The 21,698-nt window shown below is 40.1% G+C and overlaps 1 protein-coding gene across 1 annotated transcript in view; it reads left to right on the forward strand.

Moving 5' to 3' along the window:
* Nucleotides 1–17,444, forward strand: part of LOC114052356 (C-type lectin domain family 19 member A-like) — a 23,733-nt gene extending 6,289 nt beyond the window's left edge. The window contains exons 2-5 of the mRNA XM_027874916.1: nucleotides 5,023–5,188; nucleotides 12,622–12,715; nucleotides 13,644–13,776; nucleotides 16,940–17,444. Coding sequence (XP_027730717.1) covers nucleotides 5,023–5,188; nucleotides 12,622–12,715; nucleotides 13,644–13,776; nucleotides 16,940–17,019 — 473 coding nt within the window. The 3' untranslated portion in view covers nucleotides 17,020–17,444. The remainder of the gene's footprint in view (nucleotides 1–5,022; nucleotides 5,189–12,621; nucleotides 12,716–13,643; nucleotides 13,777–16,939) is intronic.
* Nucleotides 17,445–21,698: the final 4,254 nt, after the last annotated feature.

A 21,698-nucleotide genomic window follows, 5' to 3' on the forward strand; every position in this document is an offset into this window, starting at 1 on the left:
TCTATCTATCTATCTATCTATCTATCTATCTATCTATCTATCTATCTGTCTGTCTGTCTGTCTGTCTGTCTATCCATTCATCCATTCATCCAGCTATCTATCTGAAAATCAATAACAAATTCAAGTCAACACACATTTATAAAATACCTGCTATGTGTAAAGCACTATATTAGATACAGAAAGAGATAGGATGCAGACCCTGGTCTCTAGGAACTTGTACTGTAATGGGGGAAAGAGGTACCCAAATGACTGTAATATACAGGGGAATGAGATGATTTCAAAGAAATCCAAACAAAGTTCTGTGATCATCCATGGAGGGAAGGGATATTTTCACCTTGAGCAATTGGGTGGCTCAAGGTCCATGGAGGAGTTGGCACATGATTTAGGCCTTGAAAGAAGAAAGGGACTTCCAACAGATGGAGACAGATTTAAGCATGGTGACAGCATGAACAAAGGCATGGAGGTGGGAGAGGACAGGACAAGAACCAGGACCTGAGAGTAGTCTTGTTTGGCAGGAACATAGAGTATATGAAGAGTAAGTGATAGAAAATTAGGTTAGAAGGGTGGTTTGGAGTAAGACTGTGGAGGGCCTTGAATATCAGGATCAGTAGGCAATGGGGAGCCACTGAAATTTTTTGAACACATGAGAGGCTGGTCAGAGATTGTGGAATCTCTTTCACAGTGAGCCTTATGGGGTTGACTATAGAAGAAAAGGATCCACTAGGCTAAAATCAGCCTGAGACCAAAACTTAAAATACCAGAAAGATAAAGAGGAGGTTAAATGATTGCCAAATTGGAACTAATTTATCACTGCTAGAGATTCAAAAGGTTCTTTTGCATCTCTATGCTCTCTCAGCTGAGGAGCCTTGACTCCCTTGGAGGAGAAAGGATTAGTGCTGACCTGTCACAGCCCTATTTTTCTGCTATATTTAACTCTAGGTATCCACAGGCATCACTTGCTCCATGAAACAAATCAAATTAGTGGAAGGAAGTAGGGAAAGGTGCTCAGAGAAAGGTATATGAAAGTCACAACTCAGATGTCTTTTTTCCTGCACCCCACATTTACTGTTGAAATGTTCTCCTGGAGAGGCCTGACAAGCCATAAGAACAAGATAGCTCCTTCTCAGAAGCCCTTCTCTCACTGCAGGATCTCTTTAGGGATGTAGAAGAAAGAGTGTTTGTTAATGTTGGTTCCAGAAGATTTGGGTTCAATTGTAGTAGCTGTGGGACCCTTAGCAAGTCACTTGAACTCTGTGGGCCTCAGTTTCTCCATCCATACAAAGGGAGTAAAAATCCTTGCACTACCTATGTCACAAGGGCATTGTAAGGAAGGCCCAACTTGAATGAGCTAAGTTGCTTGTATTACATTCTTGAAGAGGACCAATGACATCATGAGGGTGATATTTTGACTTTCAGGTGAACTGGATTTAAGGGAGGCAGAGCTGTACAAAGTTGCTGGCCTCATTCTCTCCTCCAGGGCCATTGAAATCCAGTGGTAAGACAACAGTCAAGACTGGTGATGGCCTGGGATGCAGTGGATGACCTTGGCCTTTCTAAATTAAGGTCTTTCACAGGCCTCAGTTTGTCTGAAGCAGCACCATTCAATGATCAAGGGCTAAGCCATAGAGGCTTGGGGTGGGGGCTATTATTAGCCATTCAATAAACCAGAGTTGTTAGTGGGTGTTGGTTGGAGGTAAGTACTATGTTAACTGGGGTAGAAAATGAGAAGCTCAGAAGCTTCCTGGGACAATTGCCTTGGAATCTTAGGAATCCTGTCCCAGAAAAAAAGCCCATATCATCAGGAAGGGCCTTGGCACTCCCCCAGTGGTGTTCCTAGCATTATCGTATGACTTCCATGGAAAGGATCCCACAACAGACAAGAATCTGTGACAGGTTAAAGAACAATGATGATGAAACCAAGGACAAAAACCCACATTGGTCCTTTCCCATTGATGACCCACAGCTATCTAGACAGAAAAAGATGACAACTTTAAATCCTAGCTCTGCCATTTGCTAATTGAGTAGATTTGGACAAGCCACTTCAAAGCCTCTAGTTTTCTCATCTGTAGAATGGAAGTGTTTTATGTGCTGTGAAGTGCTATATGAATATGAGTTTATTATTAATCACAAGAAGATAATAAAAAAACAATGTGAATGGTATAGTGTAGTCCATCTCTGCTAATGGAAAAATCCTACTTGCACAGATAGTTGAAAATAATATATATGTTCCAGATTGTAAGCTTTTTGAGGTGAGGAGGCTACATCTCATTCATATTTGTATCTCCTTCAGTATGTTTGGTCTGGACCTATGATTTCATTCACTTGGGAACTCCAAGGGCAGAAACTCCTTTCTTTGATGCCACTCAGTAATTCATCTGTAACCTGTAGCCATAGAGAGCTGTCTGAGGTAATGAAATATAAGTGACTTGCCCCAGGTCTCAGAGCTGGTATGTATCAGAGGAAAGACTGAACCTGTCTCTTGGATTCCAATGCTGGCTGATCTTCTATCCATGACAATATATTGTCTTACGTTGGACATAGTAGGTATTCAAATGTTAGGTGTTTAAAAACATTTATTGGGGCAGCTAGGTGGTACAGTGTACAGTGTACAGACTGGTACTCAACAGTCTGGAGTCAGGAAGAGTCCTCTTCCTGAATTCAAATCTGACCTCAGACACTTACTAGCTGCATGACTCTGGGCAAGTCACTTAACCCTATTTGCCTCAGTTTCTTAACCTATAAAAAATGAACTAGAGAAGGAAATGGCAAACACTCCAGTATTTTTGCCAAGAAAATCCCAAATGGGGCTGTGATGAGTTGGACACAATTGAAATGATTGAACAACAACAAAAATTATTTATTGAATAGAATTATGTAGAGAACAGTCATAGAATTATATACTAGGTTTTTATTTTTTTATTTTTTTTTTTATTTTTTGCTTTTTTGGTGAGGCAATTGGGGTTAAGTGACTTGCCCAGAGTCACACAGCTAGCAAGTGCCAAGTGTCTGGCTTGGCTGGATTTGAACTCAGGTCCTCCTGATTCCAAAACTGGAGCTCTATCCACTGCGCCACCTAACTACCCCCTATAATAAGTTTTTAAAAAGTACATAATGTAAAGCTGAAAGGAAGGTGAGAGGTCATCTAATCTAGTATTTTTTGAACCAAGACTATTCTGAAGACTGGTAAATATATAAACTGTTTACTACGAACCATTCTACTCTGTGCAATCTTAGCTGACCAAACACTAGAGAAGAGGGTTCTGGGAAAATTGGGGCCTAGGGAAGAGGAGAAAGAGGGTGAAGAATAAGTATTTTTAAGGTTAGAGGCTATTGTTATTGTTTTAAAAAGAAGGACCCTTGGGGCCTCTAGACGGCACAGTGGATAAAGCACCAGCTCTGGAGTCAGGAGGGCCTGAGTTCAAATTTGGCCTCAGACACATGATACTTACTAGCTGTGTGACCCTGGGCAAGTCACTTAACCCTAACTGCCTCACTAAAAAAAAGGAAAAAAATAAAAGAACTCTTTCTAATAAAAATTTTGCAGATGAGTAAAATTTACCACAGACTAATGATGGTCCTTGGACTAGCGGTTGCGAAAAATTGAAACTAAATTTTTCATTTTCTAGATAAAGGAATTGAATATTAGAGAGGTTAAGGGACTTGTCCAGGGTCACACAGCTAATTAGTACCAGGTCTCTGATTTTGAATCCAGTATTATTTTTGCTCTAACACACTACCTCTCTCAACTTAAGAAACAAACAAAATAAAACTAACATAGTAACTTATAAAAGAGTATGTTGGATGATATTCTTTTTTTTTATCCACACAAGAAGTTTTAAAATATGTTGTTATTTTTATTAGCATAAAATTCAAGCAACCAATATTGGAACACAATTGTGGAAATTTCCCATCATTTCCCAAGCTTCCTTGTTATGGTTTAATTAGGGAATTGTAATGAATCTTTCCATTTAGAGTTGGCTGATTTACCCATTCAGATATATTTTTGAGGGGCATTTGGTGGGTGAAGGTATATACTGAAAGCAATTTTATAAAAATGGATGTCTATCAACCACTTTTCTGTGTCCCTTAGTCAGAGATTTTTTTTGTTAATTCTTTTCCATTTAATTTGAATTTCCTTCTTCTGCTGATAGTATTGACCCTCTGTTGCTGTTCTCTACCCCTTTGCATTCTATCCGTAACGTGGAAAATTAGCCAGGGCTACTTCAAAGGCACTACTCCATGGGTTTTACTTAAACCATCCTCAACTCCTTTCTCCCCTCCATCACATCTTGTTTCTCTCTCATGCTTTGTCAAAGACCCCACAGCCACTAAATGTCTATAGTGGAGAAGGAAGCAGTGGTAGGGCAGGTTAGTCAAGGCTGTCTTAATCTAGAAAGCACTGACCTAGTATGACAATTTGGTTCCTTTAGTTTTCCAGTGACTAAAATGCATACATAGCAATACAACCAATTCATTTGACGAATTGGCATACATGGTGTAGAATTTTTTAAAAGTATAGAATTAAGCATTAAGAGATCTAGTTCATTGTCCTGGCTCTACCACTAACTAGCTAGGTATCCTTGGCAAAGCTGATTCCCTCAGCTTCAGTTCCCTTGTTCAGTCTTCTTTTCTTACCACATCCTAAAGCAATAAGTAATTTAGTAACAAAACATATGGCCTGGAGTCAGAATTACCTAAGTTCAAATCCAGGTTCAAACACTTAGTAGCTATGTGAACCTGGGCAAGTCACTTAAGCTCTATCTGCCTCAGTTTCCTCATCTGTAAAATGGAGATAATGATAGCACCTATCTTCCAGGGTTATTATGAGAATCAAATGAGATAACACTTGTAAAATACTTAGCACAGTGCCTAGCACATAGTAAGCACTATGTTAGCTATTATTATGTAAACACATACATATATAATATCTTCAGTAATACCTAACATCTTTATCTTTTCAATGCAAAGGAGAAGAAACATCCCAAACGTTTCCAAACACCTTCTGGTTTTCTTTTTCTCCAGCCATGCCAGAGATGATTCAGCCCTATCCATGTCCTCTGTTCTGGATGGAGTATGAAGGTTACTGCTATAGATTCTTCCCTCTTAATAAGACCTGGGCTGAAGCTGACCTTTACTGTGCAGAGTTCTCCACTGGGACAAAGTCAGCCAAATTGGCTTCAATTCACAGGTAAGCTTAGCAGGAATTTGTTACCTCTTGCTACCTCTCATGCTCATGACATTCTCTTTTTTGCTTGGAAGGGGTTGGGTGAGAGTTTGGGGAGGATGAGTAGGGGATGTTTTCCAGGTGGAGTTTCTCTTTTGCAATTGAAAATAGGTCCTATCCAGGGTAATTTCTTGTTGAAATCATTCTTGCCATCATAAGACAAATATTCAGATTGGCTAGGTGTATCAGTCTGGGAAAGTCCTTGAACTAAATTTGTTTCATCATCTGTAAAATGGAGATAATAATAGCAACTACTTCTTATATTCACCTACTTGTTGTGAGGATCAAAGGAGATAACATATGTAAGGTATTTTGCAAACCTTAAAGCACTATACAAGTAATTATTATTATTATTAATAGCACTATTAACAAAATACTGGCTGAAATTTCCTTTTATCAACTGGCATTTTTCCTATAGAGGTGTCATTGCAAGAAATTTTAAAAAATCATGATTCTCTCCAAAGATCACTAAGTCAATCTCAAAGATCTTCATTAAGGAAGAAGGTGTTCTTTTGATATACCAATGGAGATATTTGAAGGGGGTTAATTATCTTATCTGGATTGAAGATGTCTTCATAAACATAGAAAAGATCTCAAAACCCCATTAGATTGTGAGCTCCTCAAGAGCAGGGATTGTCTTTTGCCTTTTTCTGTATCACCAGCACTTAGCACAATACCTGGCATGTAGTAGGTGCTTAATAAATGCTTATCAATTGATGTTTTGGGTTCAAAATCAATTTTATGAATAAAGATATGAATTCATGGTTTAAAATTTACTTTAGGATGTGGTATGGTTTCTTCCCTTTGTCACATGCATTATGACCTGAACACAATCAATGTACTTGATTTGTGGCCTGCAAGAAAGGCTGACTACTTTGCACAGCCCTGTCTCACTTAAATCCAATTTATGCACAAGTCAAGACATCATCCTTGTGATATCATTGGTCTTCTCTGAGAATGAAGGACAAACAACAACAGTAAAAAAGGCAGCCTCACAGACTCAGTTGGGATTACTTGTCGGCTATTCTAACCCAGAGACAGTATTCTTTCTGGTATCCCCTTTCTTTGTGGGACAGAGACAGGATGCCATGTCAATCAATCATCAAATATTTATTAAATGCAATAAAAAATTAAAATTAAAAATATTTATTGTGTCTACTACATGCAGAACATTTTGCTAGTCATTTATGGTAGTGCATTTAGAGAAGTAGGGCAGCTAAGTGGGACTCTGAAGTCATAAAGACTCATCTTCCTGAGTTCAAATCTAGCCTCAGACACTTACTTGCTGTGACTAGGCAAGTCATTTAACCCTGTTTGCCTCAGTTTCTTCATCTGTAAAATGAGCTGGGGTGGGAAATGGCAAACCACTCCAGCATCTTGGCCAAGAAAACCCCAAATAGGGAAACAAAGAGTCAGACATGGCTAAAAATGACCAAACAACAAAACAACAACAAAATTTAGACAATTATGACATGTTCTCTGCCCTGAAAAAGTTTACAATGGCATTGATGAGACAAGAGATGTAAACACAGGCAAAGCCCATTTTGGGGGAAGTCCTTTAGCTTTCTCTTTCCAGCATCAGGAGTGAAGGAACTTTCTTTCCTTCTTCTTCCACTGAACATTTGTTCAGTATCTACCTTCACCTTTGGATATTGTACAAATCAGTTGATCATGGTCCCTACCCACTAGGAATTTATAGTCTGACTCAAACAGCATTGGTAATATTCGAAGACCTAAGAGCCTGTTCAAGTATAGAGATTAGCTGTCTTGATATCGATGTTAAAATGTCAGTCGATCAACTAGTCAAATCAATAAGCATTTATTTAGCACCTACTATGTGCCAGTCACTGTGCTAAATGCTGGGAATACAAAGAATTGTAAAAGACAGTCCTTTCCCTCAATGAAACCCCATTCTAATGAGGGAGATAACATGCCAGTAACTACATAAATACAAGATGTATATATTTGTCTGTGCACACAAGATGAATTGTGGTAGTCTCAGAGGAAAGGCAGTAGCATTAAGGGGGAGCTGGGAAAGACTTCTTGCAGAAGAGATTTTAACTGAAACTTTGAAGGAAGCCAGGAAGCAGAGATGAGGAGGGAGAGCATTCCAGATATGGAGGATAGTCAGTGAAAATTCATGAAGTCAGGAAGTAGAGTGTTTTGAGTGAGGAATAGGAAGGAGGCCAGAGTCACTGAATTGTAGGGTACACAGAGGAGAATAAGGTGTAAGAAGACTAGAAAGGTAGGAAGGAGCCAGATTATAAAGGACTTTAAAAGCCAAACAGAAGTTTTTATATTTGATCCTTGAGGTAATAGAGTTTAGTGAATGGGGATGAGGGTAGGGAGGTGAACATGGTCAGAGCTGCATCTTAGGAAAATCACTCTGACAGGCGAGTGAAGGGTAGGTAGGGGAAGAGACCTGAGACAGGCAACCCAAGAGAAAATGCAATAGTCCAGGAGTGAGCTGATGAAGGCCTGTACCAGGGTAGTAGCAATGTTAGAGGAGGGAAGGCAGTGTATATAAGAGCTGTTAGGAAGGTAGAGTTGACAAGACTTGGCCATAGATTCAATATGGGAGTTGAAGATGTCAACAAGCCTAGGGGACTAGGAGGATGGTGTTGCCCTTGGCAGTAATAAAGAAGTAAGGAACAGGGAAGGGATTTGGGGAAAAATAATGAGTTTAGTTTTTTGTTGAGCAACAAATATTTTACTTATATGTCAGGCACTGTACTAGGTACTGAGGATATAAAGAGACAAAAATGAAACTTTTCTTCAAGGAGTTTATTGAGGAACATGACATGTGCAAATATAAGTATATAGACAAGCTATATCTAAGGGTGTGCTGGTAAATGTTTAATAACTGGTGTCCTTTAAAAATGTATACATGACACATTTTTAAGTTTAATTTGCACTACTGACATTTTCTCCATCTTTTCCAACACGATCTTGTCTTTTACTCCAGACTTGAATGAAGATGTGGACTATGTCCATGCCAAGACCATAACCAAAGTCCACATGCACTCTTAAGCCCATCTTATCCCATCTTCTCCCCTAGATTGTTCCTATTATCATCTCCATTCTGTCTTCAATTTTTCCTGTTAGCTCCTTCTTTGCTATCAACAAACATGTCTATACCTCTTTCATCCTTCAGAAATCTTCAGTTGATCCTACATCCCTACTAGCTTTCATCCTATATCTCCCCTCTATTCCTCAGCTTAATTCTTTTAAGAAAGCAATCTGCAATCAGTGACCCCACTTCTCCTTTAATCTATTCTGACCATTCTGCAATCTGGCTCCTGGCCTCATCCTTTAACTGAAACTGCTTTTTCCAAAGTTACCAGTGCCCTGTTAATCACCAGATCTAATACTCCTTTTTCAATCCTCATCCTTTTTTTACCTCTCTGCAACATTTGACACTGTTGTAGCAAGAGTATCTCTTGATGTTCTCTCCTCTCTAGGTTTCTGTGACACTGTTCTTTCCTGGTTCTCTCTGTCTGACTTATTAATCTTTTTTTTCTGGTTCTTTATCCTACCCAGTTGCCAATCTATTTTCTTTCCAATTGATGGGTTGTTTCCTTGGAAAATCCTTATGTAATTCTGGGTTTGCTGGAGGCAGTACATTTCTTTTTTCTGACACATCAGATGAATCATAGTATCACAGAATTTTAGACAAGATCTGATCTCTACTATAATATGCTGCCATCCAGTCTCCTCTTGAAGACTATCAATGAAGGGAAAATCCACCACCCAATGGAGTTGTTTCTTCTGCTTTTGGACAATTCTAACTATTAGGACGTTTTTCCTGACATTAGACCTAAATTTGCCTCTTTTTTACTTAGTAACTAGATATGATAACACTAATACTGCTACTACTAATAATAATACCTAGCATTTATATAGTACTTTATCTTATCTCATTTTATGCTTGCAACAACCCTAAGAACTCCTTGCCTAAGAGATAGGTGTTATTATCCCCATTTTATAAATGAGGAAACTGAGGGAGAGTTTAAGAAGCTTGTTCAGGGTCATGTAGCTTGTAATGTTTGAGGCTGGATTTAAACTCAAGTCTTTCTGGTTCTGAATGTGGTATTCTATTCATTATACCACCTTGCCACTTCTGGTTCTGCCAAAGAGAGCAAGTCTTAATTCCTTTTCCATAACATTCCTTTAAATACTTGAAAATAGCTGTTATACCCTGTCCTAAGTCTTCTCCAGTTCTTTCAACCAGTCTTTCTATGGCAAGATTGCAAGGCTCTTCATCATCCTCTCCCTTGGACACTCTTCAGCCTTCCTAAATTGTGGTACCCGTCACTGAACATAATACTCCAGATGCCTGACTAGGGCAGAGTATAAAGAGATTTTCACCTTCCATTCCTGGAAGTGAAAGTGATGCCACTCTTAAGGCTACCCAGGATCACATTTCCTTTTTTTGTTGCCACACTGCAGTGCTGTCTCATATTTAGTTTGCAGTCTACCAAAATATTCAACTCTTTTTATAATAACAACAATAATAACTACCATTTATATTGTGCCTACTAAATGCAAGCACTTACAGATGTTATCTCATGGCATTCTCACAACAACCTTGGGAGGTAGATTGTGAGGGATTGTCTGATGTTGGCTACTGCCACGTGAAGGTTGTGGCAAGATGGGGTAGGAACAAGATATTAGGAAGTAACCGGAGCTCACGCTCCCGAGGCAGGGGCTGTGCTAGGCGGAGTTGTGGTGAACTGGGATGGGAACTGGATATGGAGAAGTAACCGGAGCTCACGCTCCCGAGGCAGTGGGCAGTGCTATGTGGAGCTGTGATAAGCTGGGGAAGGAACAGGATACAAGGAAGTAGCCGGAGCACGTGCTCCTGAGGCAGGGGGCTGTGCTACGTGGGAGTGGGACGGCAGAGAACGAGTTCCCTTTGTCTAGTCCCCTCCCTAGGTGCAACGTCAACCCCAGACATCTCCTTCCTGACTTCCTGGGTCACGTACTCTCCCTTTGTCTATGCACTAATCCCAAACGTCTCCTTCCTGTATCCGGTCCTAGCCTCCTGCGTCACGTCCTCTCACTTGGTGCAACACTAAACCCAGACATCCCCTTCCGGTATCTGATCCTACAATCAATGACTAGTAGGTGGGCTGAGGAGGAGGGGCTAAGTAGGTACTTAAGGAACAGTAGAGATTGGAGCTTGCTCTCTCTTGCTCCTGCTCTCTTGCTCTGGCTTTCCTGCTTGGCCTTGCTGCGATGGCCTCTGAATAAAGCTCGAGTTTGCACCTCCTGATCGGCTCGTCTCTGTGTTTATCCGGGTGGGCACTGAAGACTGGTAAGTATGACTCTGGCAGCCTGCTCCTTATAGGAGGAGAGCTCACGGCGCGGCCGGCACAGTAGATGCTATTATCATCTTCATTTTACGGTGAAGGAAACAGACAGAGGTTGTCACTTGCCCAAAGACATACAGCTAATAAGTGTCTGAGGCCAAATTTGAGCTCAGGCCTGTCCTGATTCCAGGCCCAGTGCTCAATCCACTGCATTACCTAATTGCCTCTAACAAAATCTGTACCAACCAGGCCTCCTTCCATCCCTGTATTTTAACCTTTTTTTAGCTTAAGCATAAGATTTTACATTTGGTCCTATTGATAAATTGAAACAAATGGATGAATGTTTCTCTGTTGTGAATGAGTTTCATTCCTGTCACAGAGAATTCCCTTGCTGCCTCCAGAGTCTTGAAGGAATGGAATGGTTCTCATCATTTACACCTTAGGGCACTTAGTACTTCCCAGGATGAAGGCCCTAGCGGCATCCTGTTCCTCCCCCCTCCCCCAAACTCCTACTTAAGCATTCTCAGACTAAAACTAATCCCAGTGAACAACACTCAGTACCTAGAGAACATTGCCCCTTAATAATATATGTGCTTATATATGTTATAAATGCATATTACACACACACACACACACACACACTGTAACGTACCAGGAAAACTCTGAAGTGAAAGTGAAGAATCGTCCCCCCTACCAAAGAAGGAAGATCCCATTCATTTAGCTAAAAGCATGCAGGCCCTTTGAACCCTCACTTTATCCCTAAAAACTCCATCTCACCAGCAGAATCATATCTGGGCCATTTCCATCAGAGCTTTGCAGAAGGTGCAGTAAGTGTGGCCTTTTCAGTATGCCCTCATTGCCAGTTCTTCAAGTGAGAGATAGAGGGAAATGGAATGATGCATGATTATTTTCATATGTGGAAGAAGGAGGGAAGTTGTCTTATCCATAGGTACCATTAATAATCATCATAACAATAATATTAATAATTGGCACATTTATATAGTGCTTTAAAGGTTGCAATTCCATGATCTCATTTGAGCCTCACAACAATCTTGTGATATGGTTAATACCGGTGTTCTTCTTGCCATTAACAGATGAAGACACTGAGGCTTAGAGAGGTTAAGTGACTTGCTTATGGTGACAAAGAGATAAGAATCACAGGTGAGATTTTGAACCCAGGTCCACCTGACTTCAAATTAAGCATGATATTGATTAAAAAAAAGAAAGGTGATGGTCTTACCAGTAGAAAAGGCATGAGTCTTCTTGCTCCAAGAGCTGTTTACTAAATAATAAAAGAAAGCAACCACACACACACACACACACACACACACACACACACACACATAAACTTAAAGTACAAGTCTAACTATGTAACTTCCCCATCTCTATCCCCATCACTCATTGAAGTCTATAGGAGTATGTCTGTCTCAGTTCTCTCTCCACTCTAGTCCATTCTCTACACAACTACTGTAGTGGTTTTGCTAAAGCACAGGTCTGACTATGTTACTCCCTTACTCAATAAACTTCAATAACTCTCTATTACCTCTAGGATCAAATATAACCCCCTCTGTTTGGCATTTAAAGTTTTCCATAATCTGACTCCTTCCCATCTTCTTAATCTTTTAATACATTGCTCCCTTTCATACACTCTGTAGTCCAGCCATACTGATCTACTTGCTCTGTCCTCACATATAACTCTTCATCTCCATGCCTTTGCACTGTCTGTCTCCCATGCCTGGAATGTTCTCCCTCCATTCTCAAGTCTCTAACTTCCTTTAAGAGGTAAGTCAAATGCTACCTCTTCCTAAAGTTCTTTCCCCATCATCCCAACTTCTAGTGCCTTCCCCTCTAAGGCTACCTTCCCACTACTCTATATTTATACTGTATGTATCAATTGCTGTGTATGTTGTTTCTCCCTTTAGAATGTAACTCCTTCAGGACAGGGACTATTTTTGCCTTTTCTTTGTATACATAAGCACTGCAAGCAGAGTGCTTGGCACATAGTAAATGCTTTATAAATGCTTGTTGATTGATCAATTGACTGAAAAATGTTATCATAAGACTATGTTATCCTTTCCTTCACAGTTGGGAGGAGAATGTCTTTGTACACGATCTTGTAAACAGCTGTGTGCCAGGGATACCAACAGACATCTGGATGGGACTTCATGACCGGAGACAGGTGAGAAGAATAGCAGCTCATCTACTGAAACCACACATTTAATGAAGGTCTGATATATGCACTATGATTTGAATGTATAGAAGGGTGTAGTTCTTTTATCTTTCATTTTAACAGAAATCTTAACCTAGAATTTACTGTTGTAACCCTAGACCCAAAGCCCATTGGTATGGGATTCTTTCTTCATTGGTGGAGATTAATACCCTACACTTTCATGAGGGTGTTCTGCCAAATCCACCCTACCCCTCATGTAAGCACAAGATATTTATCACCATTATAGATGAGGAAACTGAGGCAAACATAGATCAAGTGACTTGCCTAAGGTCACACAACTGGTAAGTATTGGAGGCAGGATTTCAGGATTTCAGGATCTTTCTGACCCCAGGTCCAGTACTCTATCCACTGTACCACCTAGTTGTCTAATTGTGAACATTTCCATCAAAGATATCGGTTGAAACCCTTAAATTCTCCACTTCAGTGAATCCACTAAACTGCTGGGTAACTTCCTCACTTTTTCTTGATACCATCAGGATATCAGTGGTGTATATGGACTGTCCATTGGTTGTTCCACTTTCTCTACATGACCAGCCCATCTTATTTTTTGATCATACATTTCTTTGATGTTTCTTTTATTTTGGTCCTTCTTTGTAGTTCTTTCTTGTATACTCCTAACTTTTAACTGAAATTTGCTTTATTTCAACCCTTGATTCTCTTTAAGGGCAAGCAGAATTTGAAAAAAAACTAACAAAACTTCATTCACAAGGGAAGGTTCCTATCCTATATATGTCTCCAGCCTTGCCTAATCTTCACCTCTGCATACTAAAATCTATGCAGAAATGTGAATAATGTTCATATCTGTGCCATGTGGTATAAATTCTTGATCTTCTTGCACACCGTTTTTTTCTTTGCCTCTGTATGGGGTATACAACAGGAAGGTCAGTTTGAATGGACAGATGGCACATCCTATGACTACAACTACTGGGATGGAAACCAGCCAGATGATGGCATCCATTCTGCCCTTGAGGAGGAAGACTGTGTACAGATCTGGTATCGCCATAATAGTGGTAGGTACTTTCAAATGGTGAATAGGGTTATAATTGAGCAAGGGAAGAGGATTGGCTGCCCTGGATGCAGCACTGACTGGAGATGAAACATTAAAGTGGGGTTAGAAGGCTCAGAATTAGATTAATGGGACTGGAGAGAATAGTTTCTTGCTCGTCTAAAGTGAATCTAATGAACACTTGCTGAAGAAGAATTAGGAGAGGGCCTATGGGTAGATGCCACCATGATGATATCAGAGTCCTGACTCACCAACTCTGAAATGTATTACTACTCTAATGAAACCAAGAAAGTTGAGTTGTGAGACCAGAAAAGTACCAATTGTTGCCACTAATCCTCAGGTCTGCCAACATAGCAGCCTTTAGGCAGTTTTTAAAAATGGGAAGAAGCGCAATGTCCAGGCTACTGTTTGTAGATATGATCCCTGTGGTTGCAGAGCTGTTTACTGTGGAAGAAGTAACACTGTGTTGTATGTGTAAGGCAGGTGAGATATGTTGGTGATAGAATAATGTGACTTGGGGCCTCTGCTATTTCTGGATGGATGTCCAGGTGTTGTCCCTGAGTTGTGTGAGAGTTGTACGCTGGGCTGGGTTGTGAGTAAATTCCCTGGAATCTTTGGAGAAGAAAACATAGAAGAGTTTGGCAGAGATGAATGTATACCAGCCAGAAGATCAGCAAAAGCTGCATTCCTGAGAACCCATTCCATATCCTTCCCTATTCTTTCAGTTATGCCTATATTGGAGGTCAGAGTTCAGCGGATCCTGACAGTCAGAGTTCTTAAGACCCTAACAGTCCATCAGCACCATTTTCTTCCTCTATGACACAGTAGCTTGGTGGACAAGCTTTGCTCTAATCAAACCTTTACTTTGGCTGTAGGTGCCTTGTCTGGTGTTGAAAATGCTCATTAGATACATAGAAGTGAGAAGAAATACATTGGGTCAATGGCCCTCCCTCCCACTCCCCATTGTGGGTTTCCATGTAAAGACCTCATGGGCCAGAAGAAACTTCTGGAAGAACGTTATCACCAACAGAGAAAAATTATACATGGAGAAACAACTAGAGGAAGGATTGATTCTTTAAATTAGAGCAAAGGTTGGTGGGCTGACCAAATGTGAGTCAACAACCTAGAAACCTGTATAAGAATAAAAATAAAAATAATAATAATAACTGCTAAAACTGAAAGGGAACCAAATACCAGTGAAAAGGATTTGACATAGACTGCAAGAGGAGGTAAATGAGGGAGAAAGGAGGTAGGGAGGAACATTCAAGGAAGAGATATGAGTAACAAGAATCTCCAAAAGTTCAAGAAAATAGGGTCATCCTCTTCAGTACACACACTATGCAAATAAAACATTATATCTCATTAAATAGATGTGTCCCAACAGCCTATCCAATTATTTCTGTTGGGTCAAATTTATTGCAGATAGTTTTACAGCCATCAGTAGGATCAGATTATTCTGATTACTCATCCAACATTTATTTAACATCTACTAGGGAATGGTTCTTAACCCAAAGGTTGTGGCTCCCTTTGGATGTCTAGTGAAGCATATAGACCCTTTCTCAGAAGAATGGCTGTTGCCTACATTCATAACTGATGGAAATGCTAAATTTCACTTGAAGGTTAGTGAAAATAAAGATGTAATTTTTGCCCATCCAAATTTGCAGATTGCTGAAATCTATCTGTGCATATGGACCCACGAGTCTTCATCCTCAAAGAGTTAATAACTCTAGCTAAAGAGTAAAGCGATGCACATACACATGAAAAACTAAAGAATGAGTCAGACATGAGATGTCTGACTTATAATCTATACTACATCCCCAGCTGCCTTTTTACCCTGGAGATGCTTCTGCCTCTGTGGTCAACCTCCTCCTCCCATTTGTGAGTTCTTGCTCAGAACCTCCATTTGAGAAGTGTCCAGGCACAGTTTCTTTCCTGGCTCCACTTCTGGCTCTCCAGATTTTTCCTGTTTGCCCTTCTCTCCCCCTCCTCCATTAGAATGAAAGCCTCTTGAGGATAAAAACTGTCTTTTCTTGTTGCTTGTATTTGTATTCACCGTATGCAGATGTAGTATAGATTAGAAGTGCAAAATAGAATTTAACAAGAGGAAAGCTTAATGAAAGTGCAGTTTTGGAGTGGGGAGTCAGGAGAGGCTTTGTGGAGAAGGTAGGACTTCATCTGGACTTTGAATGATGGGTAGAGACACATAGGAAGGAAACAACACTGGTGGTTGTAATAGTTGGGGATTGTGGAAAAGGGGAGCAAGATTCCTCTGACCCCCTAAAAACACTGACACAAAGATGTTCAGTGACTTGTATAAGGACACACAGCACTGATTTGGGGATATGTGAAAGTCATCCCATCCACCTATGAGTGGGAAATTGATAATGTGATTCAAAGCAATAGGGATAGACTGAGAAGCTTTGCCAGGTCATAGGTGGGCAAGGCAAAAGGATATAAAGGAAAGAGCCCAGGGCTGGGTTGGTCCAAATTCAGACACTAAACTGCTACATGACTTTGGTCAAGTCACTTAACTTCTTCATGCTCCAGATCTTCAACCCATGCATGCTAACTCTACAATAGTGTCAAAATCAAGCAAGAGAGATGTAAAAGAATTTTGGAAAATTAAAAGGCATTATGCATATACAAGATATTATTATTAATAATTAAAATATTCTCCCTCTGTGGCAAAAAGAAACAGAGAGAGCACATTTATTAAATACATGCTATGTGCTAGGTACTATATAAAGCACTGGGAATACAAATTCAAGCAACAAGAAAAGACAATCTTTATCCTCAAGAGGCTTACATTCTAATGGGGGGGGGGGGGCTGGTGCGGAGAGAAGGGCAAACAGGAAAAATCTGGAAAGCCAGGAGTGGAGCCAGCAAAGAAACTATCTGTATCTGGGCACTTCCTCAAATGGAGGTTCTGAGCAAGAACTCATAAATGGGAGGAGTGGGCTGACCACAGAGGCAGAGGCATCTTCAGGGTAAAAAGGCAGCTAGAGATAACATGGAAAAGTCTGTAGAGTCAAAAGTGGAGCGATGAGAGAAATGTGTTTAGATATATGACCTACCTAAGTCAATTCTTATCTCACATTGGTTGGGAGGGCTTTTATTCCAAACGGCAAACCTTAACCCAGATCTTTTGTTCTGTCTCTCTTCCCCAGCCCTAAGATCATGGAATGATAATTCCTGCAGCCAGAAATTCCCATTTGTGTGCAAGATCCCATCAAGGACAATTAATTGACCAACTCTCCTCTTCAGAAATGATCTTAGACTCTCGTTCCTTCTTGTAGCAGTGCCTGGTGCAACACTGATGCTCTGTCCAAGTTAGATTACAATAAAGGCAATTCCCACAGAAAACACTGAAAAATAAACCTTAGCCTCAGGAAGAGGCACACACACACACACACACGCACACACAAACACACGCCTGGGATCCTAGTCTCACCTCTGGGATCAACTAGGTGTGGGACCCTGTGCAAGTCATTTTCTTTCTATGGGTCTCAGTTTCTTCCTCTGTAAAATGAGTAGGCTGGCCCAGATAATGTGGAAGGTACCTTCCAGGGCTGAAATTCTCTGATTTGTTCTCTTTCTTTGCTCATCAAAGACTTACTCCAAATCTCTCTTCATCCAAGCTGTGGTGACTCCTGGTGACAAATGCTGAATAGAAAGAAGAGCCAGGGGCAGCTAGGTGGCGCAGTGGATAGAACACTGGCCCGGAAGTCAGGAAGACCTGAGTTCAAATCTGGCCTCAGACCAAACACTTGACACTTACTAGCTGTGTGACCATGGGCAAGTCACTTAACCCCAATTGCCTTAAAAAAAAAAAAAAAAAAGAAAGAAGAGCCAAAGTTAAAGGGTGAGGAAGGAGTTAGGAAGGAAGAGCTTTAGCTAAAAACAACTCCATATCTCCATCTGGAGTTTGTTAAGTTGAAAAGGAGGACTCATTAACCTTTTAGTCCAATTAAAACAATGGCCCAAAAGGTGTAGGGCGGACAGAGTCTGGAACACCTTCTGGCAGAAAGCAGAGTCAGGCGGCAGTGATTTCTCAAGCAAATAAGGCTGTGTTTACCGCTGAAGTTTCAATGCTCTGAGGTTCATTTGCATATGTGGTGTAGGGAACATAGCTTTGTTTCCCACGAGAGGGAGAAAGCTAAATAGCAGAAGGTTGGAGACAAAGTGTCTATTAGGAAAAGGCTGGGAATTGGGGGGAAGAGATGAAAAAATACTGGAAACATAGAACCATACCATTGGGCTCATCTAGCCCAACCTCTCATTTTACAGAGGAAGAAACTGAGGCAGGGAGCTACAAAGTAACACTCCCCAGGAGACACAGCAGACCAATGCTTTTGATTCCTAGTTTAGTGACATTCCCGAGGTAACCTTCTTTTCTGAAGAAACAAACATTATCTGCAAATCATTTGTGGTCCTGCTGGATGGGTTTGCTTTTGAATGTTCTATGAAGTCATATAAAATGCCTATGCTTGCTTAAATGATCTCCCCCTGAATAAAATAAGCTTACACTTCCTTGGATTTATGGGTCCATTTACTTTGTCCAGTATGTCTCTAAGTGATGGGATTTCCTAATGATTTTGTTGTCCTTCAACAAGATGGAGCAACCTTGATGGAAATGTTATTGGGTAGTTTGATGAAGGCTGTGGAACACTGGGAGAAGAGGGAAGTGTTAGGCAAAGCAACTACCTCCTATGGTACTACCTGAAATGACTGAGGTTAGGTTCTAAAGTTCTTTGGAAATTTGTTGATGATTTATCCTCTAGTGTGGAATCAGAGTGTCCAAGTTCAAGACACTATATCCAAAGGCAACTGAGGTCATTGCCTTTTCTTTTTGCCTCAGAAGAGGAACACTGTTATTATTGTTAATTATTATTTCTTGCATCTGTGTAATACCTTTTAATTTATCAAAGCTATTTTGCATTCTCTTAACTCCTTTTCCCCTCCCTTTCTTTTTTCTTCTCTTCCTTTCTTTTTCCTCTTTTTCTTCCCCTCTTCCTTTCTTTTTCCCTCTCTCTCTCCTTCTTTCTCTGTCTCTGTTTCTGTCTCTGTCTCTTTCCCCCCCTCTCCCACTCTGTCTCTGTTTGTCTCCCCCATTCCCCCTACTTTTCTATCTTGCCTAAGCTGGCCCTGCAGCGGCTACTTGTGGGCCCAATCCTAGTAGCTTTGTAATCCTCTGTGAACACCCTGAGCTTGTTCACTCCATCTTGATGGCTCCATGCTCTTGAGGACTTGTTATATTGGTGTCAGACTTAGTTCAGAAACCTGGTTATTTGGCCCACTGCAACTCAGAAATGCCAGTGCTCAAGAGGTCCATTAACAGAGATCCCATTAGCCAGGATTATAGGGATATGCCAGCATGCCATGCACATTTCTGTTGCTTGATCCTCATACAACCAGACTGTAGGGATATGAAAAGACACTGGAGCATCAGGAAGTTGTAACTTCACTAAAGCCACATAGCAATTCAGTGTCAGAACTGGAAAGAGGAAGAAAGGAAGGGAATAAGTATTTCTTAAGTACCTACTATGAGCCAGGCACTGTGCCAAATGCTTTACAATTATCTCATTTATTCCTCATGACAACCCTACCTACCTCCCGGTAGGTACTATTATCCCCATGTAGATGAAGAAACTGAGACAGCTAAGTGAATTGTCCAAGATCTCACACTTTGTAAGTGTCTGAGGCTAGATTTGAACTCAGGAACTAGCTCTGTTCAGTGCTCTTTCTACTGTACCACACTGCCTTCTCAGGATGAGGACATAGTAAGAAATGTCAGAAAGACTGACAGATGCTCAGAGATCCTTATCAGTGACCAAACTCAAAAAAGCAAAAGATGCTTAAGGAATGTCTCTTTTTCTCAAAGAAAGCAGAAGGCATTCACTCATCTCACTCATTCAACATTTATTAAATGCCTACTGCATGCAGTGCACATCCTGCCCAAGATCTTTTTGCTTGGGCCCCAAGGCAAGCTGTTAGTGCCAGTTAGGAGAATTATGTGGGGAAAGGCTACATGAAGACCTCGGAAGGTATATGTATACATTGCTGACCTGACTTTCATTGCCACAAGGCCTGAAGGAATCTCCCACAGGTGTAGATTTGGAAAGATTTAAGCACCATTTTTCCAATAAAATTTATATTCTGTGTAATAAGTGGGGAGATAGAGTAATGTAGCCTGGAGAAATGAGGCTAGCCCTGCATTCTAATACCAGTTCTCTCACTGACTCCCTCCGTAACTTTGGACAAGTTAATTAACCTCTGTGAGTCATCTGTCAAAGAGACATCATTAATAATATATGTTCATCTCTACTTCTTTATTATCATATCTTATATATATCATTATTATAAGCTCAAATGAGATAATGAATGTAAAAGTTTTCTAGAGTCAATAATGTGCTACACACAAACTTTAGCGATTGTGAAGGATTAGAAATTGCTGACAAATCACAGAATTCAAGATTTTGAAGGTGAGAGCGCAGAAATAATTTAGTTTAATTCTTACATTTTATGAGTGAGGAAACTTAAATTAAATGACTTTCTTGTTTATTTGGAAACAATTCAACTATATTACAGTGTGGAAACTGGCATTTTTGTAGTTGGATTCAGTTCAGATTTCTGTTAAATTCTCAATTAAGAGGTTATTCAAATATATGGTTGTAATTCAATTAAATTATATTATGTTAACATTGAGACTAAGTATGATTTCCCCTCTCTGGGCCTCAATATACTCATCTATAAAATGAGGGAGCTGAACTAAATGATTTCTAAGATTCTTTTGTAGCTCTTAATCTATGATTGATGACCTTCAGACCACCAGGAAAATTACTCTAAATGCAGTTCTTCCCCCTTTTTTTTTTGTCTCATTCATATCTGGGCAGCCTGGTGAAGCCCAGAGACCACTTCTCAGAATAGTGGTTTTTAAACACATAAAATAAAATATAATGAATTGCAAATATTTTGACATATAGTTGTAAAATATTAAGGAAGCAAGTTCACAATCCCAAAAACCCTTCCTTCAGAGTGACTTTCTGACCCCACACCAAAATCTTGGTCAAATATTAACCTTTACTTCCTTTTCCTTCCTTTCAGAAGACTAGGAGGTAGGTGTCATTTTTATTAGTTTTAAGTCTTGATTATTTCCCAGGCAATATAAAACTCTATAGATGATCTAACCCAGAAAATGGGAGTCACTTAAATTCTCAGATATGGTGAGTTGTAATACAACTATATATGAACTGACCATCACATCCTCATCAAAGATGAAGGCTAGACCCTGAGACAGTGTGCTTATAATACTCTAGAACTGGGAGTAAGATCAATGGTGTAACACAGGCCCTCTCTTCAAAGAGTTTACAGTGTAATAGAGGAAATAGGATTTGTAAACTAATGAATATATAAAGGGGAGCTAATGAAGCAAGTAAGGGGTCTAGACAAAGGATTATTTGAAATATGAGAAGGAAAATTGATTTCATCTTAGTGGGAGCAGAGGAGTCAGACTGAAAAGCTAGAACTTGGACTGGGTATTGAAATAAAATATGGATTTCAACAGGAAAAAATGAATTACTATTCATACACTATGCATACAATAGGCATATGATTGTTTGTTTGATGTGTTTATTGAAGGATCATAGGTCTAGAATTGGAAGGAATCTCAAAGGCCATCTAGTCCAAAGCAGTCATTTTACAGATGAGGAAAATGAGACCTTGGAAGTTCAAGTCACTTTCCCATGGTTACATAGAATATGTGGAGGGAAGAAGTACATTCTAGACATGGGTTCAGGTTTATGTGAAAGAAGAGAAGTGAGAAAGTTAAGATGCTTGAGAAACTAGCAATCTCTAAAATCCCTTCCAGTTCCAAATCCACAAACCAGGGAAGGTTGGGTACTCAGCCTGGTTTGCCAAACACAAAGG

The sequence above is a fragment of the Vombatus ursinus genome, unplaced genomic scaffold (genome assembly GCF_900497805.2).
Source record: "Vombatus ursinus unplaced genomic scaffold, bare-nosed wombat genome assembly UNPS02014807.1, whole genome shotgun sequence".
NCBI lineage: Eukaryota > Metazoa > Chordata > Mammalia > Diprotodontia > Vombatidae > Vombatus > Vombatus ursinus.